Source organism: Lactuca saligna, chromosome 5, assembly GCF_052625555.1.
Source record: "Lactuca saligna cultivar CGN05327 chromosome 5, ASM5262555v1, whole genome shotgun sequence".
NCBI classification, from domain to species: Eukaryota; Viridiplantae; Streptophyta; class Magnoliopsida; order Asterales; family Asteraceae; genus Lactuca; species Lactuca saligna.
In genome coordinates, this window is record NC_136421.1 from 97381747 (window position 1) to 97401428 (window position 19682).

Genomic DNA, 19682 nt, shown 5'->3' on the forward strand with positions numbered 1-19682 from the left:
CGGGAACGATTGAAAGCTTCGCGAGATCGTCAAAAGAGTTACGCAGATAAACGCTGGAAACCTCTGGAGTTCCAGGTTGGAGACCACGTCCTATTGAAGGTCTCGCCTTGGAAAGGCATGATACGCTTTGGAAAGTGTGGGAAACTTAATCCGAGGTACATTGGACCCTTCGAGATCCTCACCAGGATCGGTCCTGTAGCCTATAAACTTCAATTACCTCATGAGCTCGGTAACATCCATCCCGTCTTCCATGTCTCAAACCTCAAGAAGTGCTTATCCGATGAAACCCTAGTCATTCCCTTAGAAGATATCGAGATAAACGAAAACTTGAACTTCATGGAGGAACCAATCGAAATCATGGATCGACAGATCAAACGTACAAAGCAAAGTCGCATCTCGATAGTGAAGGTTCGTTGGAATGCCAAGCGGGGACCGGAGTTCACTTAGGAGCGTGAAGACTCAATGAAACAGAAGTATCCACATCTCTTTTCAGATCCATGATTTGTATCTTAATTCTAAATTTCGGGACGAAATTCCCTCTAACGGGGGGATAATGTGACAACCCGAAGTTTGTACCATTATTTGTAACCCTTTTCGTTAATATATTCGTCGTTTTCGATCTCGTTTCCATTACGTCATTAGATTAAGTCATAATTGTGGTTCTTCTATTATGACTTAATGAGTGTCTAAACAAGTTTAGAACTCACATTAACACTTCATATTAGTAATCGGAAACATTTTAGAATCGACCATATCGGGTTACGGCAACTTAATCGGGTGCGACCAAAAGCACCGTATAACGTCGGTATCGGGTAGAATTCCATCGTGTCCAAAACTTAAACACTATTTAAAGTGAGAAGCTTCCATTTGAAGCTTTTGCTCTCTCTCACTACTCTCTCTCTAACCTCTCTCCTCAATCCAAATTCAAGGTCCAAAAACATTGATTTAAGGCTTCAAATCCTTGAGGTAACTTCCCTAACTCATTGTATAGCACCTTTAGCCTTCAAATCTGAGTTCAAACAATCAGTTAGGACCGATTTCATGTTTTTACGCACCTGGAACATGCTTGGGCCGTAAACACACATTTAAGGGGTTTCTGAGCCTTTAAACCCTTCCAAACCAACTTTGGACTTAGATATGACTAAATGGCTTACCAATTCGGAGTTAGAAGACCTTAAACATGATTTTTGAGGAGTAAATATGAGTTTACTGCCCAAGAACAAGCTTGGGCCGTAAACTCATATTCATGGGGAGTAAACTCACATTTGAGTGTTTAAAAGCCACTTAAAAACACCAATGACCTTGGAATAACTTCTAGAACCAACCACAATCGATTTAGGGGCCTTAAACTAGATGGAAACGACCCCATGGAGATTTCACGGCTGTAAACTCCCCAAGAATGAGTTCCTGGGCCGTGAACTCACTTACACAAGTCATATGGTGCTTAAATCTCATTCTAGGGCTTGGATAAATTGTTAGAATCACATGTGATTAGTCTAAGGCCATTAAATCATCAATTTAAGGGTGGGTATAGGAGCTTACGGCCGTAAACTCTTAGTTTAGGGTCGTAAACTCCCTTTGATGGTGTTATTGGTTATTTAATTCATCCCTAAGCCTTAGATAAATTCATCCCAACATTTCCCCAAGTGTTTCAAGGCCATTTAGCATCCAAAAAACACCACTTATGAGTTCACGACCGTGAACTCATGTGGGTGTGGTGTTTAGGGCCGTACACTCCCTAAGGAGTTTACTCTTGAAGTCCCAAATCATTATCCAAGCCATACACGTCTGTAGATGTCACGCGGGTCACTCCAAACACTTGATTTAAAGTGTTTTCGCTCATTGGAGTGTATTATCATATCTAATTAGTGAATTAAAGTCAAATTAGATACATTTGTATACCATTTCATATTACATAGGAACCTCGCGTGTTCTCAAGCCCCGAACCGTCACATAGCATCCAAACCGTCGCATTTTCTCGTCTGGTGAGTTCATACCCCTACCCATTTTCAAGGTTTTCATTGTTTTCAGGGGGAATACAAGCAAAGTACAAGTGATTCTTGTACTCAAAACTGTTTTATATACATTGTGTTTCATATTATATATGCTTTTAATACTGATAGTCGTAACAAACAACCGTTTGAACTTACCGGACACATTATCATGTTATTTGTGAATTACATTATAAATTGTTGTATTTATATTTTCACAAATGTTTTCCCACAATATAATAGTTAAAAGCATAACATTTGAACATGGTTTTGTCCTCGGTAACACTTCACGGAGATACGCAAGTGGAGGATAGTCATTTGATCTTTCAGTATTATTACTAGTAAATTTGTTAATCCTATAATTGGAGACATGTCCTCGGTGAACATTCCACAGAGATACGTGAGTGGAGGACCGCCCCCATAACCAGAATCTCTTAAATAGGGAGCATGACTTGAGTGTATACATCTATATGGGGCTGACTACCCCACACCTGGCTGCTAGCTACAGCCAAACCGAAAGGTTCAAGGGTGACGAAAGTCATAGAGTGAAATGGACTACTTATTGCCATAATTAGTCTTTAGTATGGTTATGGAACTCGCAATTTGGATAACAGAGATTTATATAATAGTAATAATGGGTTAAGTAACTATTTTACTGGGTATATGTTAGTTTTATAAATGTGTTAAAACTAATACATTTTCAGAGTACATCTTTTACATTACATTTTAGGTTGGTGAACTAACACACACATTACAAGGATAACCAGGTTTTCAGGATACATCTTTCACATTAGGAAAATATGGGATTTTCCTGGGATCACAGTTGAATATAACCAGAAAAGTGTAACCTAACAATTAACCAAACATTATTCTTAAGAAAATATGGGATTTTCTTGGGTCGTAACATTTTCAGAAACCAAAAGGAAACTCGTACATTTTCACAAAACAAAACCTCTTATGAACTCACCAGCTTTATGTTGATTTTTAAAATGCTTGTATTCTCATGTCCGCATTAGACAGGTACCCGATGATCCATTTTGGCAAAGACGGAGTGCGTAGAAGACACATCTTACTTTTGTTCATATATACTATGTATCACACTTGTACAACTTTACTTTTGGAACAAATGTAAATTGCTATATGTAATGTAATGGTTGTTTACTTTAATTACTATGTGCATCGGATTTGAGACTCAACATGGAGTCTGCCCCGGAAATGTTTCCGCCTTTGGTTTTCGGGGTGTGACAAGTATCAAATGAATGATACGTATGGCTCAGTCTAAAGGTGAATAAAAGGGTTGAATGTGAACTCGTATGTAACCATGCTGATCGACGATAGAGTATCTGATGACCCTCCAGGTCACGTGTAGAGTTAGTGACATTATGTCACCCATGGGCCTTACCAGCTCGAACCGTGGCTAGTAGTCAGGGTGCGGGAGTGTCCGTCTCGTATATATCTATACATATTATGTTCGCTCTCCCTCCAGGAGACTCTGGTTACACGGCGATGGCGCTATGAAGCGTCGTATCGGGAAATAGTGCGTCACATTCTATTTAAAGTAATATAGTACTAGTATAGACTCACGAATGAACTGACTCTTATTGAATTATTCATACTTGAAAGAGTAAATAAAATCTCCTAACTATTCCTATAATAGTTACTAGGGTGCTAGAAATATGAATAATGGAAGGATACCTTTGCTACCCAAAGGAAATGAACTGGATGAGAGAGCTTTCATGACCATATACATATACATGATATATAACTAATATTTAAACGACCTTTGGATGGATAACCGAAACCTTAACCCACATCCAAACGAGGAAAAGGAATTTCAGCGGGTTAGCCTTCCTAAGTCCTTTAAACATTACTTATATAACTATACATATACAGTCAAGCATATAACAATATAAAAGTATAAAATAAAAAAAAAAGCTTTGGTAAAACCTTTGGAAAACTTTACAATTAAGAATTTATGACTTGATGTCAGTTTATAAAACAAGCCTTGAAACCTTTGGAAAATCTTCGATAATCTAAAAGAGAAATTTATACTTTAAAACAAGATTTGAAAACCTTCAGCTGGATAAAGTAGTTTGACAAGCAAAATCTATTTTGCTATACAGTTATTAATCACATGTGATTTATCTAATAACTGTATAGTTCAACTTGTATCCCCCCCCCCCCCCTAAAAGCAGTTAAAATCGTTTAAAAAGGTTAATTCAGGGGTATGAACTCACCTGACGTAGGTGATTCGGATGGACAGACGATATAGGATGCTATGTGTCAATTGAGGACTTGAACACACACTCGGATCCTATTTGACAAGTAATGATACATTTAAGTATCTAATTAGTCATTTAACAACCAATTATGCAAGTAAGGACACCCTAAAGCATGGAAACACTTTACCACAAGTGCTAGGAGTACCGATGGTTGCATATAAAGAGAGTATGGCCTCACATTGGAGTTTACTCCTCAAAAGGTGGCCCTTAGGGGTGTTTACGGTTTCTAGACCATAAACCCCATGAGTTTACGGCCGTAAACTCATGGTAGTGGTTCCATGGGGTGTTTAAAGGTCTTATCTCACTTAAGGAATTATGCTAGACTCGAATCAAGGGCTATGGAAGTGACTAGGGCTCAAAATGGACACTTTATAGAGTTTACGGTCCTTGGACCACTCCTTGGAGAGTTTATGGTTGTAAACACATGATTTTATGGCCGTAAACTCATGTTTGTCCATTTTTCTTGTGTCTTGGTGGTTCTAGGTTAAGAATGCAAAGTTCTAGTCCCATATACAAACCATATAAGGTGATAGGGGCATCAAAACACCCATTGGGAGGCGTTTACGGTTTTGGGAGGTCCCCAAACCGTAAACTCATGTTCTTGAGGGATTTTCGGTGTTTTCAAGTGCTAAACTTATCAAGTAAAGGATCTATTCTAGTTGTCAAGGCTTAGAATGGACCAAGGCACACTTTGGCACCTATTATAGGGTTTACGATCCAAGAACACCTTGGACCGTAAACACCTTGTTCTTGGTGTTTCTTGGGTGATTTCTTGATACATGGAAGTATAACAAGCTTTAATGTACGCTAGGATAGAAGAACTTACGTATACGAGGGTTGGGGACGAAAGCTTGGAATGGAAAAATGAGGGAAAATGGCTAAGTGCTATCTATATAGTCTCGAGGGTTTGCGGTCGTATACTCCGAGTTTTCTCCCGTAAACTCCAAATTTTTGGTGTTTCGCAACTTACGTTAAACACGGCAACTCTAAATTATACTTCCTTATTTTTGGTTCACTTAACGAATATTATTTAAAATATTCCAACGGGCTTAAAACCGGCCAAAAAATTTTTGAGATAGATTTGGCTAATTTTTGATGTGCTTGATTGCGGAGTTTATACAAATAAAAATTTCGGGTTGTCACATGGAGGCACCACACCCTTTCTTGTCTTAGAAATACTATTTTCTTAAAAATATATTTCTTTTTGAAAATTTTTACCAAATCCTCGGTTTGAGTTCAGACACACCCGAGAGTATGTCCGAACCCCTCAAACTAAGGCTCTAATACCAACTTCTAACATCCCAAAATTAAGACCTAAAAATTTCATTTTTAATTTAATTAAATCAGTATTCCAAAAATCATCAATACAATCTACATAAAATAAGTGTATCAAACATCATATCAAATCAGAGTGAATAACAAAAAGTGGAATGAGGTGGTGTGTGTTCTGCAATCATTTCGAGCCCTTCCCCTTGGAACTGGAAGTAACTGAAACGTAAACCGAAAACCATAATCACAAAGTTTAGTGAGTTCCCTAAAATACCACATACCATACATAATTAACACATAATGGGCCCTGTACGGCATCTAGCCCCGCATGGCATCGCGCCCCGCTCGGTATACAGATCGGGCCCCGTTTAGCATACATATAACATATATCAAATAAACATATACACATGCAATAATTACAAAGATACATGGCATACAATATGGTCATCAGGCCCCGCCCTGTAAGCATACACGTACATAACACATGCAAGAGTCATGCAGACAACTAGCATACTAACATAGCATGATCATGGGTCATCATTGGTGCCTTCAACCCGCTAAACCCAATGAGGAAACTCACCTCACACTGATAAATCCCTGGTTGCTGGTCCGATAAATCACCGAGCTATCAATAACAAATAACACACAATTAACAATTGGATTCCAATCTGTAACTATCAATCCATACTTAGGGTAAAAAGACCATTTACCCCTTACCTAGTTTGGTCCAAGACTAAAGCCCAAACCTACAATCTAAAAAGCCCAAAAACCAACTAACCATCCAAGGCCCAAACATGGCCTAATTTTCCAAATTAGGCCTAAACCCTTACATGGGCCTTACTCCAACGCCCACCAATTTATCATAGTTCAAACACTTGCATTTAGATGGCCCAATAAGACCCCAAGCATCTTAGCCCAAAAGAATAGTCCACACTCAAAGCCCATCAGACTGAGTACGCGAGGCATACTCAATTGTACGCTAAGTGTACACACTAAATGGCTTGTATGCGGCATGTATAGACTTGTACGTTGTCACACCCCCAAACCAAGGATGGCGGAAACGTCCGAGGGTGGAGGACTTCATGTAGAGTATCACAACAATGAGTATAATAGTGCTCAAAGTAAATACAACCAACACAAATATAATTGAAAACATTACATCAAAGCACATGTTTACATGATTCACATCAATTACATTATGATACAAAATGAACTGTTTGACGATTTATCATCCCATCCTCAAAACGTTGTTGATTTCCTGTTTTCACTGAATTCCTGAGAATACAAGTAGTTTTGAAAAGTGTCAACACAAAGGTTGGTGAGTTCATAAGAGATTTCGTTAGAAAAGTAAACTGTTTTCCTTGTAAAAGCGTTAGAATATGTATCCAGAAAATCCGATATTTTCTTTAAAATCTGTGTAATGTAGTCTTATGACCGAAGACCAAAATGTATAAGTAACCTTTCTTACTAATAGAAAATGTTATGTGTTTAAATGGACATGGACGCGTTTGAATTAAATGAAATTTCCGTATTTTCTCATGTTTGTTAATACTTTATGTATATGTTTTCCTAAATCCGAGGACCGAGAAAGAACAAGTATTGACTATACTTAAAGGTATAAATGTGGTTTCAAATGATGTGTAGTCATAACTACCAAAACCAAAAGTGTACAGTAATATCTGTACTCATTGAGATAAAAATTGATTTTAAATCGACATAAAACTCAATTAGGTTTTATAAATAAAATCCCATAAACTTTATGGATTGTTATATCCCTATGTGAGTCACTATAATCATACTATGACTATGTGAACCTGCCACGACGTTTCTCAGGCGTCGCGAAAACTAAAATGACATTTGTCACCCGTAGACCTGCAGGTCCCACTGTAGCTAGCAGCAAGGTGTGGGGTGTCAAACCTAATATAGATCTATATACAAGTATCACGTTCTCCCTCAAGGAGATTCTGATTATAACTACCAGGAATTATATCCCGCACTCGGACGTACGGGGAGAGAGAGAGTCTCACAATATAGGTTAACAAGTTTACGTGAAATGTGTGTGAATATAAATCTTTCTTGTATGAATGTACCCTTTTTGTACGAGTGTGTTGAGTGATGTATCATAAAATATACCTATTATAGTTTATCTAAAATGTATGTAATATGCATGAACTCTTATATGAAAATGTATTAGTGTTATGAATTTATCAAACTATACCCTTATAGTTTAACATACGTGTTCTAAAATGAATGATTTATATTTATTATGAATTACTTAGTTTCAGTTCATGATGACAAACTAACAAGGAAACACATTCAATAATTAGAACTTATGATTATACACTTTGCTCAACATAATACAAAGTGTTATGATATTTACATGCTGTTGGCTAACTTTAGCCATTCTACCCTGTTTTGGAAAAATCATAGAAAAATCATATGAAGTCAAAAACTAGATCTGTAAATTCTGAGAGTTCACAAAATGTGTCTAGTTTACTCATAATTTTTATCACGATTTTTAATGACCTCCAACTTGGGTGAAAAAGTCCATAATCACAGACTCGTCCGGATTGTTGTTTGAAATGATAGGCAGTTTTGTAAAAATAACCATAAATTTTAGAAAAATCGTATGGAGATGTGCAAGTATTCATTTTAAAGCTAAAAACTTGAACTATTTGCACCGTGTACAGTTTTGAAAACAAAAATGCTTAAGATGCCCAAAACAGTCCGTGAATGGAGTTGAACTTTTCTGATGAAGGCTGTTAGAAAATTTTAGTTATGTTCTTGGTGTTTTAACTTGTATTCCCCCCTGAAAACTTTAGAAAACATGAAAATGTAGGGGTATGAACTCACGTTGAGTTATTTCAGTAGATAAGTGTTGAAGAAGAGAAGTGTTCAACCCAAGAACACTTGAAGAATCACTTGGAGATTCGAAGCTCTAACACAAATATGATGGAGTTTGTGTAAGATATCCATGATTTGAGTGGAAATAAGTGAGATAATCATAAGGAGAATGGATTATGCTTACCAAATGTGGAAGAACACTTGATAATCAGCCTTGAATCTCGAGTTTGGTGGAGAAAAAGTTTGAGAGAAAAGTGGTGTTTGATACTTAGTGAAATGAGAGCAAATGAGAGAAATGAGGAGAGAGGATGTTTGTTCCAGCTCTAAAAATGTGGGAATTAGTGTAAATTGAGTGTAAAGGACATTGAAGTGACCTAGGTAAGGTGGGGAGGTATGGCTGGTCATAGAGTGGGTGTGGGGTGGTTGCTTGTGACATAAGTTAAGGCAAAGTCAACACTCCACCTTAAATAAATCCCCCATTAGATCTTTATTATTTAGAAAATGATTTTCCTCAAAATATGTTTAAATTATTAATATTTAGGGTTTATTATGTTAAAATATAATTTCTGGAGAAAATCCCGCTTTAAAATCACGAAAAACGGGCTTAAAATGTTAAAAATATCAAAAAGGGGCTAAAAGTGACACATTTCCGAAATCTGGCCGAGGTTCGGCCTTCTGATGCTGAAACCGAGAGGAGAGAGGGCAGAAACCGAGAGGGGAGAAGAGGGAGAGAAGGAACCAAGAGGGGAGAAGAGAGACAGAGAGAAGAGAAGAGACAGAGAGGAGAGAAGAGAGAACAGAGACCGAGAGGAGAAGAGAGGCGGGAGGAACAGAGAGTGAAGAAGCGACAGAGAGGCGAAGCGACAGAGCGAGAAGCGACAGAGACAGAGACCGAGACTCGGTCTTCACTATAGTGATTCGGTCCTCTGGGTTCGGCCAACAGAGGCTCGGTTCGTCCTGGGTACTTTCGGCCTTAAGGAGCTTCGGCTCCTTGAGAAGGGTTTCGGTTCCTAAAGCCTATTTCACTCGTTTTCACTCCGTTTTAAGCTGTTTTTGACCCAGTTAAGGGTCGGAATGACCCGAATGATTCTAAAAAGTTACGGGAAACTTTTGAGAGAGATTTGGGAGAGATTTCTCACACTTGGAGAGATTTGGGAGAGATTTCTCACACTTGGAGAGATTTGGGAGAGATGTGACATTCTTGGAGAGATTTCTCATACAAAGAGATATTTGCAAGAGTTTTCACATACTTGGAGAGATTTGGGAGAGATTTGACATTCTTGGAGAGATTTCTCATACAAAGAGATATTTGAGAGAGATTTCACATACTTGGAGAGATTTGGGAGAGATTTGACACTCTTGGAGATTTCTCATACAGAGAGATATTTGAGAGAGATTTCACATACTTGGAGGGATTTGGGAGAGATTTGACATTCTTGGAGAGATTTCTAATACAGAGAGATATTTGAGAGAGATTTCACATACTTGGAGAGATTTGGGAGAGATTTAACATCCTTGGAGAGATTTCTCGTACAGAGAGATATTTGAGAGAGATTTCACATACTTGGAGGGATTAGGGAGACATTTGACATAGAGAGAGATAGAGTGAAAACGATTGAGAGAGGTTCCATGTGTGACAATTGTGAGTGTCCGGCATCGCAATGCATGGTTCGGAAACCTTGTTAAGCCTTGTTTAAGGATCTTACACACTCCCGATGAGTATGCAACATTGTTTTATTGGTTTGGGCTCGCCACGTACCACAGTTTATGGTTAAGGATATCTAGATGTTCGCACTTTTTGATTTATGATCTCTCATTAGAATAGAGAGTTATGTAGAAATTTCATAATGTAAATTCTAGTACCCAAGGGAAAATTGAGTCAAACGGTTTGACTTGTTGACTTTAGTTGACTTTGTCTTGACCGGAAATTGACGGTTGTCACATATATCCAACGTACTCACCCATTCAACCAAAACTCACTTTTAACCCTTAATCCATTAATACATTGCTCCAAAACGTAGATCTGCCTTCCTTAAGCTGGATTATCACATAAAGTTGCTAACTTTACGTTTATGCATGTCTAAATAAAGTTGTTAAGCTTAAAGAGGACTTAATGAGTGACTTAATGCATGCATGAGATCTAATACCCCATAAAGTTGGCACCTTTATGCTCAATGAACTCCTAATAAGCTCAGGTCTAAAAGAATAAGTCCTTCAAACGTCTTAACTCATCTATCAACCCAAAAAGGGACCAAAAGCATAACAAATCAAGCTATAAATAGATCTAAGCATTTACAAGACAAGGTATGAACTTGATACCTCCAAAGTCTTGCAAAGAGTGTGATGATTATGGATCTATAGACTCCTCACCAAGCAAAGCACCTTTAATCTTCTTTACTTCCCTCACAAAGGGCAAAATAACCACCAAAATCTTCTTGAGAGCTCAAGAACACCACAAGGAAGGCTTAGCGGTCGATTTAGAGTTTTGGGAGGTTTGGGGGGCTGGTAAAGAGGCCAATCCTAGGGACTTAAGGCCTTTAAATAAGGTGCAACACCCTAAAATAAGGGTTTCATATCCTCCTCATACGCTAAGCGTAACCCTCATACACCCCACGTACGAGGCGTCACAATCTCGTCTGCATCTACTTAGTACGCTAAGCATACCATGTGGTACACCCCACGTACTAGGTTTTCAGCTAGTATGCTAAGCGTACCATGTGGTATGCCCTGTGTACTACTCCAAGGGCTAAAATAAAACTTTTGAATAATAAAGGGCAATAATGAAACATATCAGGATCCAAGTGTTACATGATTTGAGTCATTCTTGTGGTTATTTAAGTACATATATGGGAATTTTGCATGCTTCAGTATAAGTGTATGGTCTAGATTATTGAATGTGATGTTACATTTTGAGTTTTATGTGATGTTTGGGTTTTGAATTTGTGATGAATTGTACTAACAAATAAATTAAGGAGCTTTTGTATGCTCGCCCCCTTAAATGGTTAATTTATGCATGAAAATAATGATAGGTTCATTCTAATGGTGAGGATTTTATTTGGTATTAAATATGTGATGTTATGCATGCTACAATTTTGTCATAACATGTTTTGCATGGAGTTAAGAAACACATGCTAGAAAGTATGTTGCTCAAAAGGTGTATCTCTTTATACACTTATATATGATGCTATGTAGTGAATTTGAATATCCGCATTTATAGTATGACATACCATGTAATATGGCTTGAATTAATAATTAGAATACAAGCATAAATAGATAATTAGGAATGGCAAAGTGTGTGTATGACCCATACGAGTGAATTAATTAATTATAAAATTAATTAAAAAAGGGAACACATATAGTGGGGGTAAAAGGGTGGTAACCTAAACTTATGTGCATGCCTATTGGATGTTGCGGTGGAAGAATATCATTGGACAAAGAGCTTAAGCCAAGTCAATGTCGAGTGGATTTCTAGGTAACCATTTCGAAACATGGTAATGGTGCACGTCGGTGTACGGGAACTAGAGTGATGCTGGCTACTCGGAGAAATCTTAACAAAATAAATGCTAAAAAAAAAAAAGTAAACTCAAGTACATCGATGCGGTGTGGAGTTTACCGGACTTCAAACTATTCTTCAACTTTGGTCAGGAACATCTTCGCATCATTCATCACTAACTTAGCATCATCCACTTATCAACAAAAACTAATTCTCATTCATTTAGTTGTTTATATGGCTGTAAACGAACCGAACAAACACGGATAATGGCTTGTTCATGTTCGTTCATCTAGCAAATTATTTTGTTTGTGTTCGTTTGTTTATATTCATGAACATAATAAGCGAACAAAGATAAACAAACACAATTGAACATATATGAACATAAACGAACATATAACGATAGTAATGTTATAAAAAACAATTGAACATATATAAACATAAATAAACTTAAACGAACCAACAACATAAATGAACATTCACAAACATAAATGAACTAACGATATCATTGTTAATGTTTGTTCCTTTAACTAAACAAACACGAATTTGTATTCATGTTCCTTCATTTATTAAATAAACAAATATAAACAACTAAACAAACACGAATTTGTGTTTATATTCATTCATTTATTAAATAAACAAACTTTCTACCAAACATTTGAAGAATGATTCGTCCAACGTTGTATTTATTTACAGCCCTAGTTGCGAATGGGCACTTCATATACCACCAGTTATTTAAGCATATCACTGGACACCCCACCAAATCAGTCCCATGTCCAACCTAAGGAGGTAAATTACAAAGTACTCATACAAGCTTGTATTATCGCTCCTTGTTGCTAAACATACAAGGGAAACTTGTTCGCCATCATTTAAATCTTAAAATACATTGACAGCAAAATGAATCATCATTAGATTTTTAAACGCAAGGTCCGAAGCCCAACAAACAAACACAAATTTATGATTTTCAATTTCACCAATGCGATATTATGAAGAAATCAAATTTATGTCGCTAGAGAAAACCAACTTATAATATTTTTTAAAAGAAATAATAAGATTAGCAATAGCATTAGCATTAGCATTCCAAAAGATTTTTGAGACAAAATATAGCTAGAGAAAACCAAGCAATGAGGAGAAGAGAAAATGAGAGAAGACCAATTAAAAACGACCAGCCAACAATGGCAATACCAAAACAAGCCATGAGAGTAAAAGGTAGAAATGATTTAACAATGGCCAAAGCATCCACCCAATGGGCCTTGAAGTTGAAGAGGACAAGAGCAGCCACGTTCATCATGTTCCAACTCATTGATCCGCCATAACAACTTCGGTTGAGAATGTTGGCAACAAAAGAGTGGGAATTACATGTGAAGAGGTTGTAAGATTTGTGCTCAAACTGCCGCCTACTTGACCGGATTGCATCATCCCAACTGATAGCCGTTCCGTTTTCTGAATGCTTGTAACGGTACTTGCATGTGTGCTTCGCAAGGTTTGATGGAAAGCAACACTACATACATACATACATACACTTCACTTAATAACAACAATAACAATAATTAATGGTAACAACAATATTGAAATTATCATGTTGTAACACTAAAGATGAAAGTAAGATATGCTATAATAAATATTTAAAAAGCTTAATACCTGGTTGCGGTCAAGTTGAATGTACCGAGCGACACCGGCATAAGCAAAATCATCAACATTCACAAGGTTGGAACCCGAAAAGTCCACCACAGCTCCATCCTCCATGCATAACCCAACATGTCCAATGAAAGGAGCCAACCACGAGACAATTGGAAGTGGGGTCCACACCAAACAACATGGGAACTTTCCTTTTGTTGGTTTGATTTCCCCAAGTGGCCATAAATCATGCTCGATATCTTTCCTATAACTACCCTGCTCTTCAACATCAACATCAACCGCTGCTACTGGCTTCATGCTTAAATATCTACAAAACAAATCCATTTTGTGTCTTGTCAATGGGACAAAAATTCGTTCTCGATCTCTTGTTGTGCAAAACACATGAATGATTATAGTCTTGTAATTCGATTTCTTTCTACTTACAATTTTTTTCTTATCAAGACATTGTTATTACAGAATCATTATTAGGGCATTCTACTTTGAAAGATCTGCCCAATTGTAGCATTTAAACATTTTTTTGGATCTGGATGATATTGCTATATATAATTAGCAAGATTTTTTAAAGTACAATTACAATGCTCCATAAAGTAGAATGCTATAACAAACATATCAATGAAAGTATGATGCTATTTTTTGCATTTACCTGATAACAAAACATATAAAGTAATAAAAAGAAACAGTTTTAGATACCTTGAGAGCTACCACAACACAAGCTCTCGATTTCCAGTGTTCAAGTTCAATCCAACCTCAAGAAATGGAAGCACGTTGTTACTTTTTCAATTTATCGAAACAACTAACAATGATCTTGTTGATGAGGATATGAAGGAAATTGGAATCAAAAGAAAAGAAATATTTGCAATCTTTTCAAAACCTCAAGGGGCTCCAAACTTGTCAGATCCATAAAATGACACCTTCCTTACAATAGATGGCCCTGTAGCTGTAACAAACACAAACACAAAACAAAACACGGTTAATGGTTTACAGTAGAAAAAACAACAAAATTTGACAATTCTTGAATATGTATTAAAGTTATTAATATACTTTCCGAAAAGAACATTAGAAATTATACATACATCTATACAGAAAACATACTGTGTATCAGTTGCATAAATTGGTAACAAGTGAAAAATTGTTGCATAAATAAACATTTAAATCTTGGGGTGGCCTAGTGATGAATGATGATCACTTTGGAGTTGCCCGAGTTCAAATCCCATGGATGACTTGCAACGTTCCCTTATACTCCTCAATACACAATTGCTAATATACTTCTACTGGTAATAAAAACTGAAACCCATTTGTCACAATATCAAGAATTATTAATTACCATCCCTATAAGAAATAAGTATTGTTCTTTACTAATAACACAGTTCACAAAAAAAAAAATATAGAAGTAATAAACACCCGAAAAATATACTGAGATACCCTGGCTGTTAACATGGTATCATCAGCCAACATTGGTGTAATTTTACCAAGATTTAAAATTCATTAAACAAAAGCCTCGTATCACTGGCTTTATGCATTAAGTCCTTTAATTTTTTCTTTCTGCATCAAGTCAAAAGGAAACAACAATAATAATTTACCGGATTTATTCATGTCCCCATAGTAAGTACATTGGATAAAAAGGAAACAGCACCTTAAATTGCATACTCAATCTTTCGAAAAATAAGTTTGAAGACAAAACAAACAGCAATTTGACTTAGAGACAATCAGACATTGAAATAAGAGGCAGGTTCTCTGAACGTACATTGAAGCATTACAAACTGTTTTGGTGTTAACATTAAAACAAAAAAACAGATCGTTTTGCATTTGAAAGATAATTTTGTTATACATTAAAATCGATCCAACTGCAGCTTTTTAGTGGACGGAAAAGAAATCCACAAATATTACCCTACAAATTTACCATCCTAACCCTATATTCTACACGAGCATCATCCAAAAATAAATCCCAAATTCACCATTAACACATGCATAGAAGGTCAAAGAAAGTCCAGGTAGCTGTTTTCCACAACTTGAATCCCAAATTTATATGCTTAAACGAAAATCCAGACAGCTAAAATGAATGATAAAGTAAGATCTGAGCAGAAAACGAAGTTACCTGTCATTGATGTAGGACATCCAAAGTAAGGAAATGCATTCAAACATGAGGGAGACGAGGATCATAAGAAGTTGCGAGAAGGATGAAACAAGAATCATGTGAATTTAAGGGGAAGCTAAATTAGTAAATTATCCGTGAGTGAGGGTGAATTACAGTATTTATTTATTAATTCGTGAAATGGAAAACCAGTGTAATTTGGGATTGCGATTACGAAGGTGCATGAACCTAGACACCCTTGGCGGTGGGCTGGATTGACTTTCCTCCGTGATTTTATTTGGAAAAAGGACAAAATTCTAAAAATGACCTACCAAAAAATCCATAACTGGACTCCTAACCGATGAACCACAAAATATTTTTTTAACCATAATCATATAATTTTGACACTTCAAATTAAAAAAAAAAAAATTATAAATCTAGACAAATATACTAACTACTTTGTGGAAAATAGTAATAAATAAATAAAAAAATTGCAAAATTAACCATTAAAATCGCAGATGAAAAAGTCCATTTGCGATTTCGTAATACCCATCTGTAAATGTACAAGTGTCTAAAACACAAATGGGCAAACGTACAAGTTCGTAAAACATAATTGTGCTTTACGCACTTGTATGTTCGTAGATGAAAAAGTTCATCTGCGATTTTGAAAAGCGATTTCATTTTTGTGATTATAAAAACTTTTTTTTTCACTCTTTTTTTTTTGGATAAATTCTCTCTCTGCGATTTTCTTAGAGATATTATGGACGATTTCTTCAATAATCCTGAAAATATGGTAAGATCTTAACTTATTTTTTGTTTTAATCAACATTTATTAAGTGTAGGTTCTGTTTATTTAGGATTTATTCTATTAGTTTTTGAAAAAAAAAAACAAACTATATTGTGTGTTTGTAACGACCCAAAAATTTAAGACCAAAAATTTCTTTTAATAAAACATTACTTTTAAACCAACCATCATTCCAAAACATAAAGTGAGTATAAGTTTTCAAAACATATGTTCAATATCAGAGTAAACGTCCCCAGGCTGTCTAATCTATGGTGTGTGCTATGCGATCACCCCGAGCTCTTCCCTCCGCTACCGGAAGTACCTGAAACCAAAACTGAAAACCGTAAGCACGAAGCTTAGTGAGTTCCCCACCCTACCACATACCATGCATAACCACATACTGCACATACTGGGCCACGCCCCCTATCTTGGGCCTCGCCCCTTACCACGGGCCTCGCCCGCTTCAACGGCCCCGCCGCTCCAGGCCCCGCCTGGCTTCGAGCCCCGCTCGGGTACAGATCTGTTTTACTTAGGCCTCGCCTGTCACAGGGCCTCGCCCGTCAACAAATAATAACACATAAACATTCATAACACATAACTAACACGTGCAACTGGTTCTGTCCGAAGGCCTCGCCTTCCCTGGGCCTCGCCCATGTCCTGCTACTGAGGAGTCATGGAACCCCATCCATGCTCCCAATGGTAGTGAGGTACGGGCCTAGCCCACTCTCACTCCTGTTCTAATTCGGGCCTCGCCCCTAATCTGCTACTAGTGAGATATGGAACCCCATCCACACTCTGCTATTGGGAGATACGGGACCTCGCCCACACTCACCTCCCTACCAGGTACATACATGTATCACACAGACAACAAGTATAGACTATCATATATAAACAATTCCTTGGGCGCCCGCCCGCTATTACTGGACCTCGTACTGCAAACAATGCTAGCATACTGTGCCTAGGGCTAACCCCCAGGTCTTCTACTCATAACTACATGGGCCGGCATTGTGGCCTTAGACCCATTCACACAAAAGGGAAACTCACCTGATACTGCTGAACTGCTGCTGCTAACCCCTTTACCGCTACCTGTCCGCTAACTCCGCACTGCTGCTCCGCTAGCTCCCCGATCTACCAAATACAACCTCATACTTAATCTAACTGACCTCCCAAGGTCAACCAAGTCAACTCTGGTCAAAGTCCATGTCCTGGTCAAAGTCAACCTTCCAGATCAACCCTACTCGCCGAGTCACCCTACTGACTCGCCGAGTTCATAAGTCCAGAGTCCTTCCACTCGCGACTCTACTCGCCGAGTCAGCCCCTGACTCGCCGAGTCTACTGATTTCCGATTCCTATCCTGTCCAACTCACTGAGTTCTGGCCCGACTCGCTGACTCGAGTCTTAACTCGAAGGGTTTGGGACCACTCATTCTGACTCGCCGAGTCTAACAACAAACTCGCCGAGCACACGGCAATCTTCAACCAACTCGCCGAGTTGTTCATCCAACTCGCCGAGTTCATGACTATCTTCTTCCGACTCGACGAGTTGTTCATCCCACTCGTCGAGTTCCTCCTCTTCTTCAATCTACTCACCGAGTCCACTCGAAGGACTCGTCGAGTCCACTAAGATCCACTTACATGCAGAGGACTTCCGAGTCATGCATGAGCTCCAAACTGTAGATCTACCCTCCCCAAGCCTATTTCCCATGTAAAGTTGCAAACTTTACGTGTAGAGATGGAGATCTAGGCAAAATACACCCATAGCTAGGGTTTAGGACCAAGAGGTTCCAATTTCCACCCAATGGCTGATACTTTCTGGGATTCCATACCAAAACAAGCATGGATCTGAGGTAGCAACCTCAGATCTGGACCTCAAGCTCAAGATTGATCTTAAACATGGCTTAAAAACCCCAAAACTCATAACCAAGGAAAATCTGGAGGAGGGAAACGAATTGATACCTTCCAATGCTCTGAAATGCTTCCCAAACTTCAGCTCCAAAGCCACTCCCTGATGCTTCAAAGATTCCCACTCCTTCTTCTTCCTTAAACCCACCCAAAAATGGCTAAAAGCTTGAATGAACACAATGGGGCTTAATGGTGCGGCGTTCTGGGGTGTGAGAGGCTGTAAAGGAGCCCTAGGAAGAAGATTGAGATGCTTAAATAGGCTCCAAGCCCCGGATTTAGGGTTTTCCCCGCACAGACCAGACTCGCCGAGTCCACTTGGCCGACTCGTCGAGTTGGTCACTTTCTTATCGACCCGGACCCCGCTCCGACTCGCCGAGTCCTTCCTTGGACTCGTCGAGTCCCTCTTAAATTTAGGGTTTCCTTTACTTTCTTGGCTTTCAAAATCCTGGGTGTTACAACTCTCCCCCACTTAAACTGAACTTCGTCCTCGAAGTTTACCATGGTCCACCGCCTACGATCTACCTCCAATACCCCTCACCAGCCACCTACCTGCGCTGGTCTTCCTTGCGCAAATCCCTTGCCTTCCCAAGGCAAAGCCTCATAACTGATTTTTCCTTTGACACCGAGAAGGTCCTATCCTTCACTAACTCCAACACCTCCCTGCTATTCCCAAAACGGGTCATCATTGTCAGCACTCACTGACACTCCTTCCTGCCAACCCTTGGTGTCGAGCACCCCTCGACTCAACTAACTGAACCCCAACATACGCTGCATACTCGCACTGCCACCGACTGGCAATTCAACTATTCCCCGACTGACTTTCTGATAAACCGGGACCGCACTGGTCCCTACCAACCTATCAATGACTGGATTACCGGTTCCCTCCGGTAGCTTAGTCGCAACACCATCCCCGGTCGCTCTCAGCGACTTCCAAGGAAACCTCGACCATCTATAACTGCTTATTCCATCTTGCCATCCAGGCACTACAAACCTGGGATCCCCGACCCTCTAACTTGACACTAAGATCCCGACCAGGTCCCACCTGCGCTGCTAAAACTCACGGGCCTCGCCCACGGGTCTCACCCAACCTTACTACTGAGCAACCCGGCTCCCAGGTCTCATCTACACTGCCCATCTCATACGGGCCTCGCCCACGGGTCTCACCCAACTATATCCTGGAGCAGCCTCTCCCAAGGCCGCACCTCTCTAGAGCTATACGGGCAACTTCCTATCATACTCACCCACTACACAATCTGGATCCCTGCCTGATCACTAGGAGATAAGGGCCTCGCCCCGTCTCCGCTAACGAAGCTACTAATGAATGCTACAGCTTACCCGTAGCCTTACAACACCCCTACCACTGACTGCTAATTTTGAAGGCACCACATGCCATCAGCTTCAAGGTCCTTAAT

General features: G+C 38.7%; 1 protein-coding gene across 3 annotated transcripts; it reads right to left on the reverse strand.

The window, feature by feature from the left end:
• Window positions 1-12922: 12922 nt before the first annotated feature.
• RTE1 (protein REVERSION-TO-ETHYLENE SENSITIVITY-like protein (DUF778)) lies at window positions 12923-15860 on the reverse strand. Of its 3 annotated transcripts, XM_078957934.1 has the most exons (5): window positions 15610-15860; window positions 14386-14451; window positions 14205-14260; window positions 13518-13821; window positions 12923-13377 (listed from the first exon to the last, which is right to left on the reverse strand). In XM_078957934.1, the coding sequence occupies exons 4-5, from the start codon at window positions 13809-13811 to the stop codon at window positions 12949-12951; spliced, it is 723 nt and encodes a 240-aa protein (XP_078814060.1). In that variant the 5' UTR covers window positions 13812-13821; window positions 14205-14260; window positions 14386-14451; window positions 15610-15860; the 3' UTR covers window positions 12923-12948. The 3 variants fall into 3 exon arrangements, with proteins under 3 accessions (XP_078814060.1, XP_078814058.1, XP_078814059.1); XM_078957932.1 differs by having other exon boundaries at window positions 14205-14451; window positions 15610-15859; XM_078957933.1 differs by lacking the exon at window positions 15610-15860 and adding an exon at window positions 14607-14833 and having other exon boundaries at window positions 14205-14451.
• Window positions 15861-19682: the final 3822 nt, after the last annotated feature.

Coding starts and splice junctions, on each gene's coding strand:
- RTE1 (XM_078957934.1), bottom strand. CDS start 13,811: ATGAAGCCAGTAGCAGCGGTTGATGTTGATGTTGAAGAGCAGGGTAGT. Junction 13,378..13,517: donor TTCAACTTGACCGCAACCAG/GTATTAAGCTTT, acceptor GTATGTATGTAG/TGTTGCTTTCCATCAAACCT.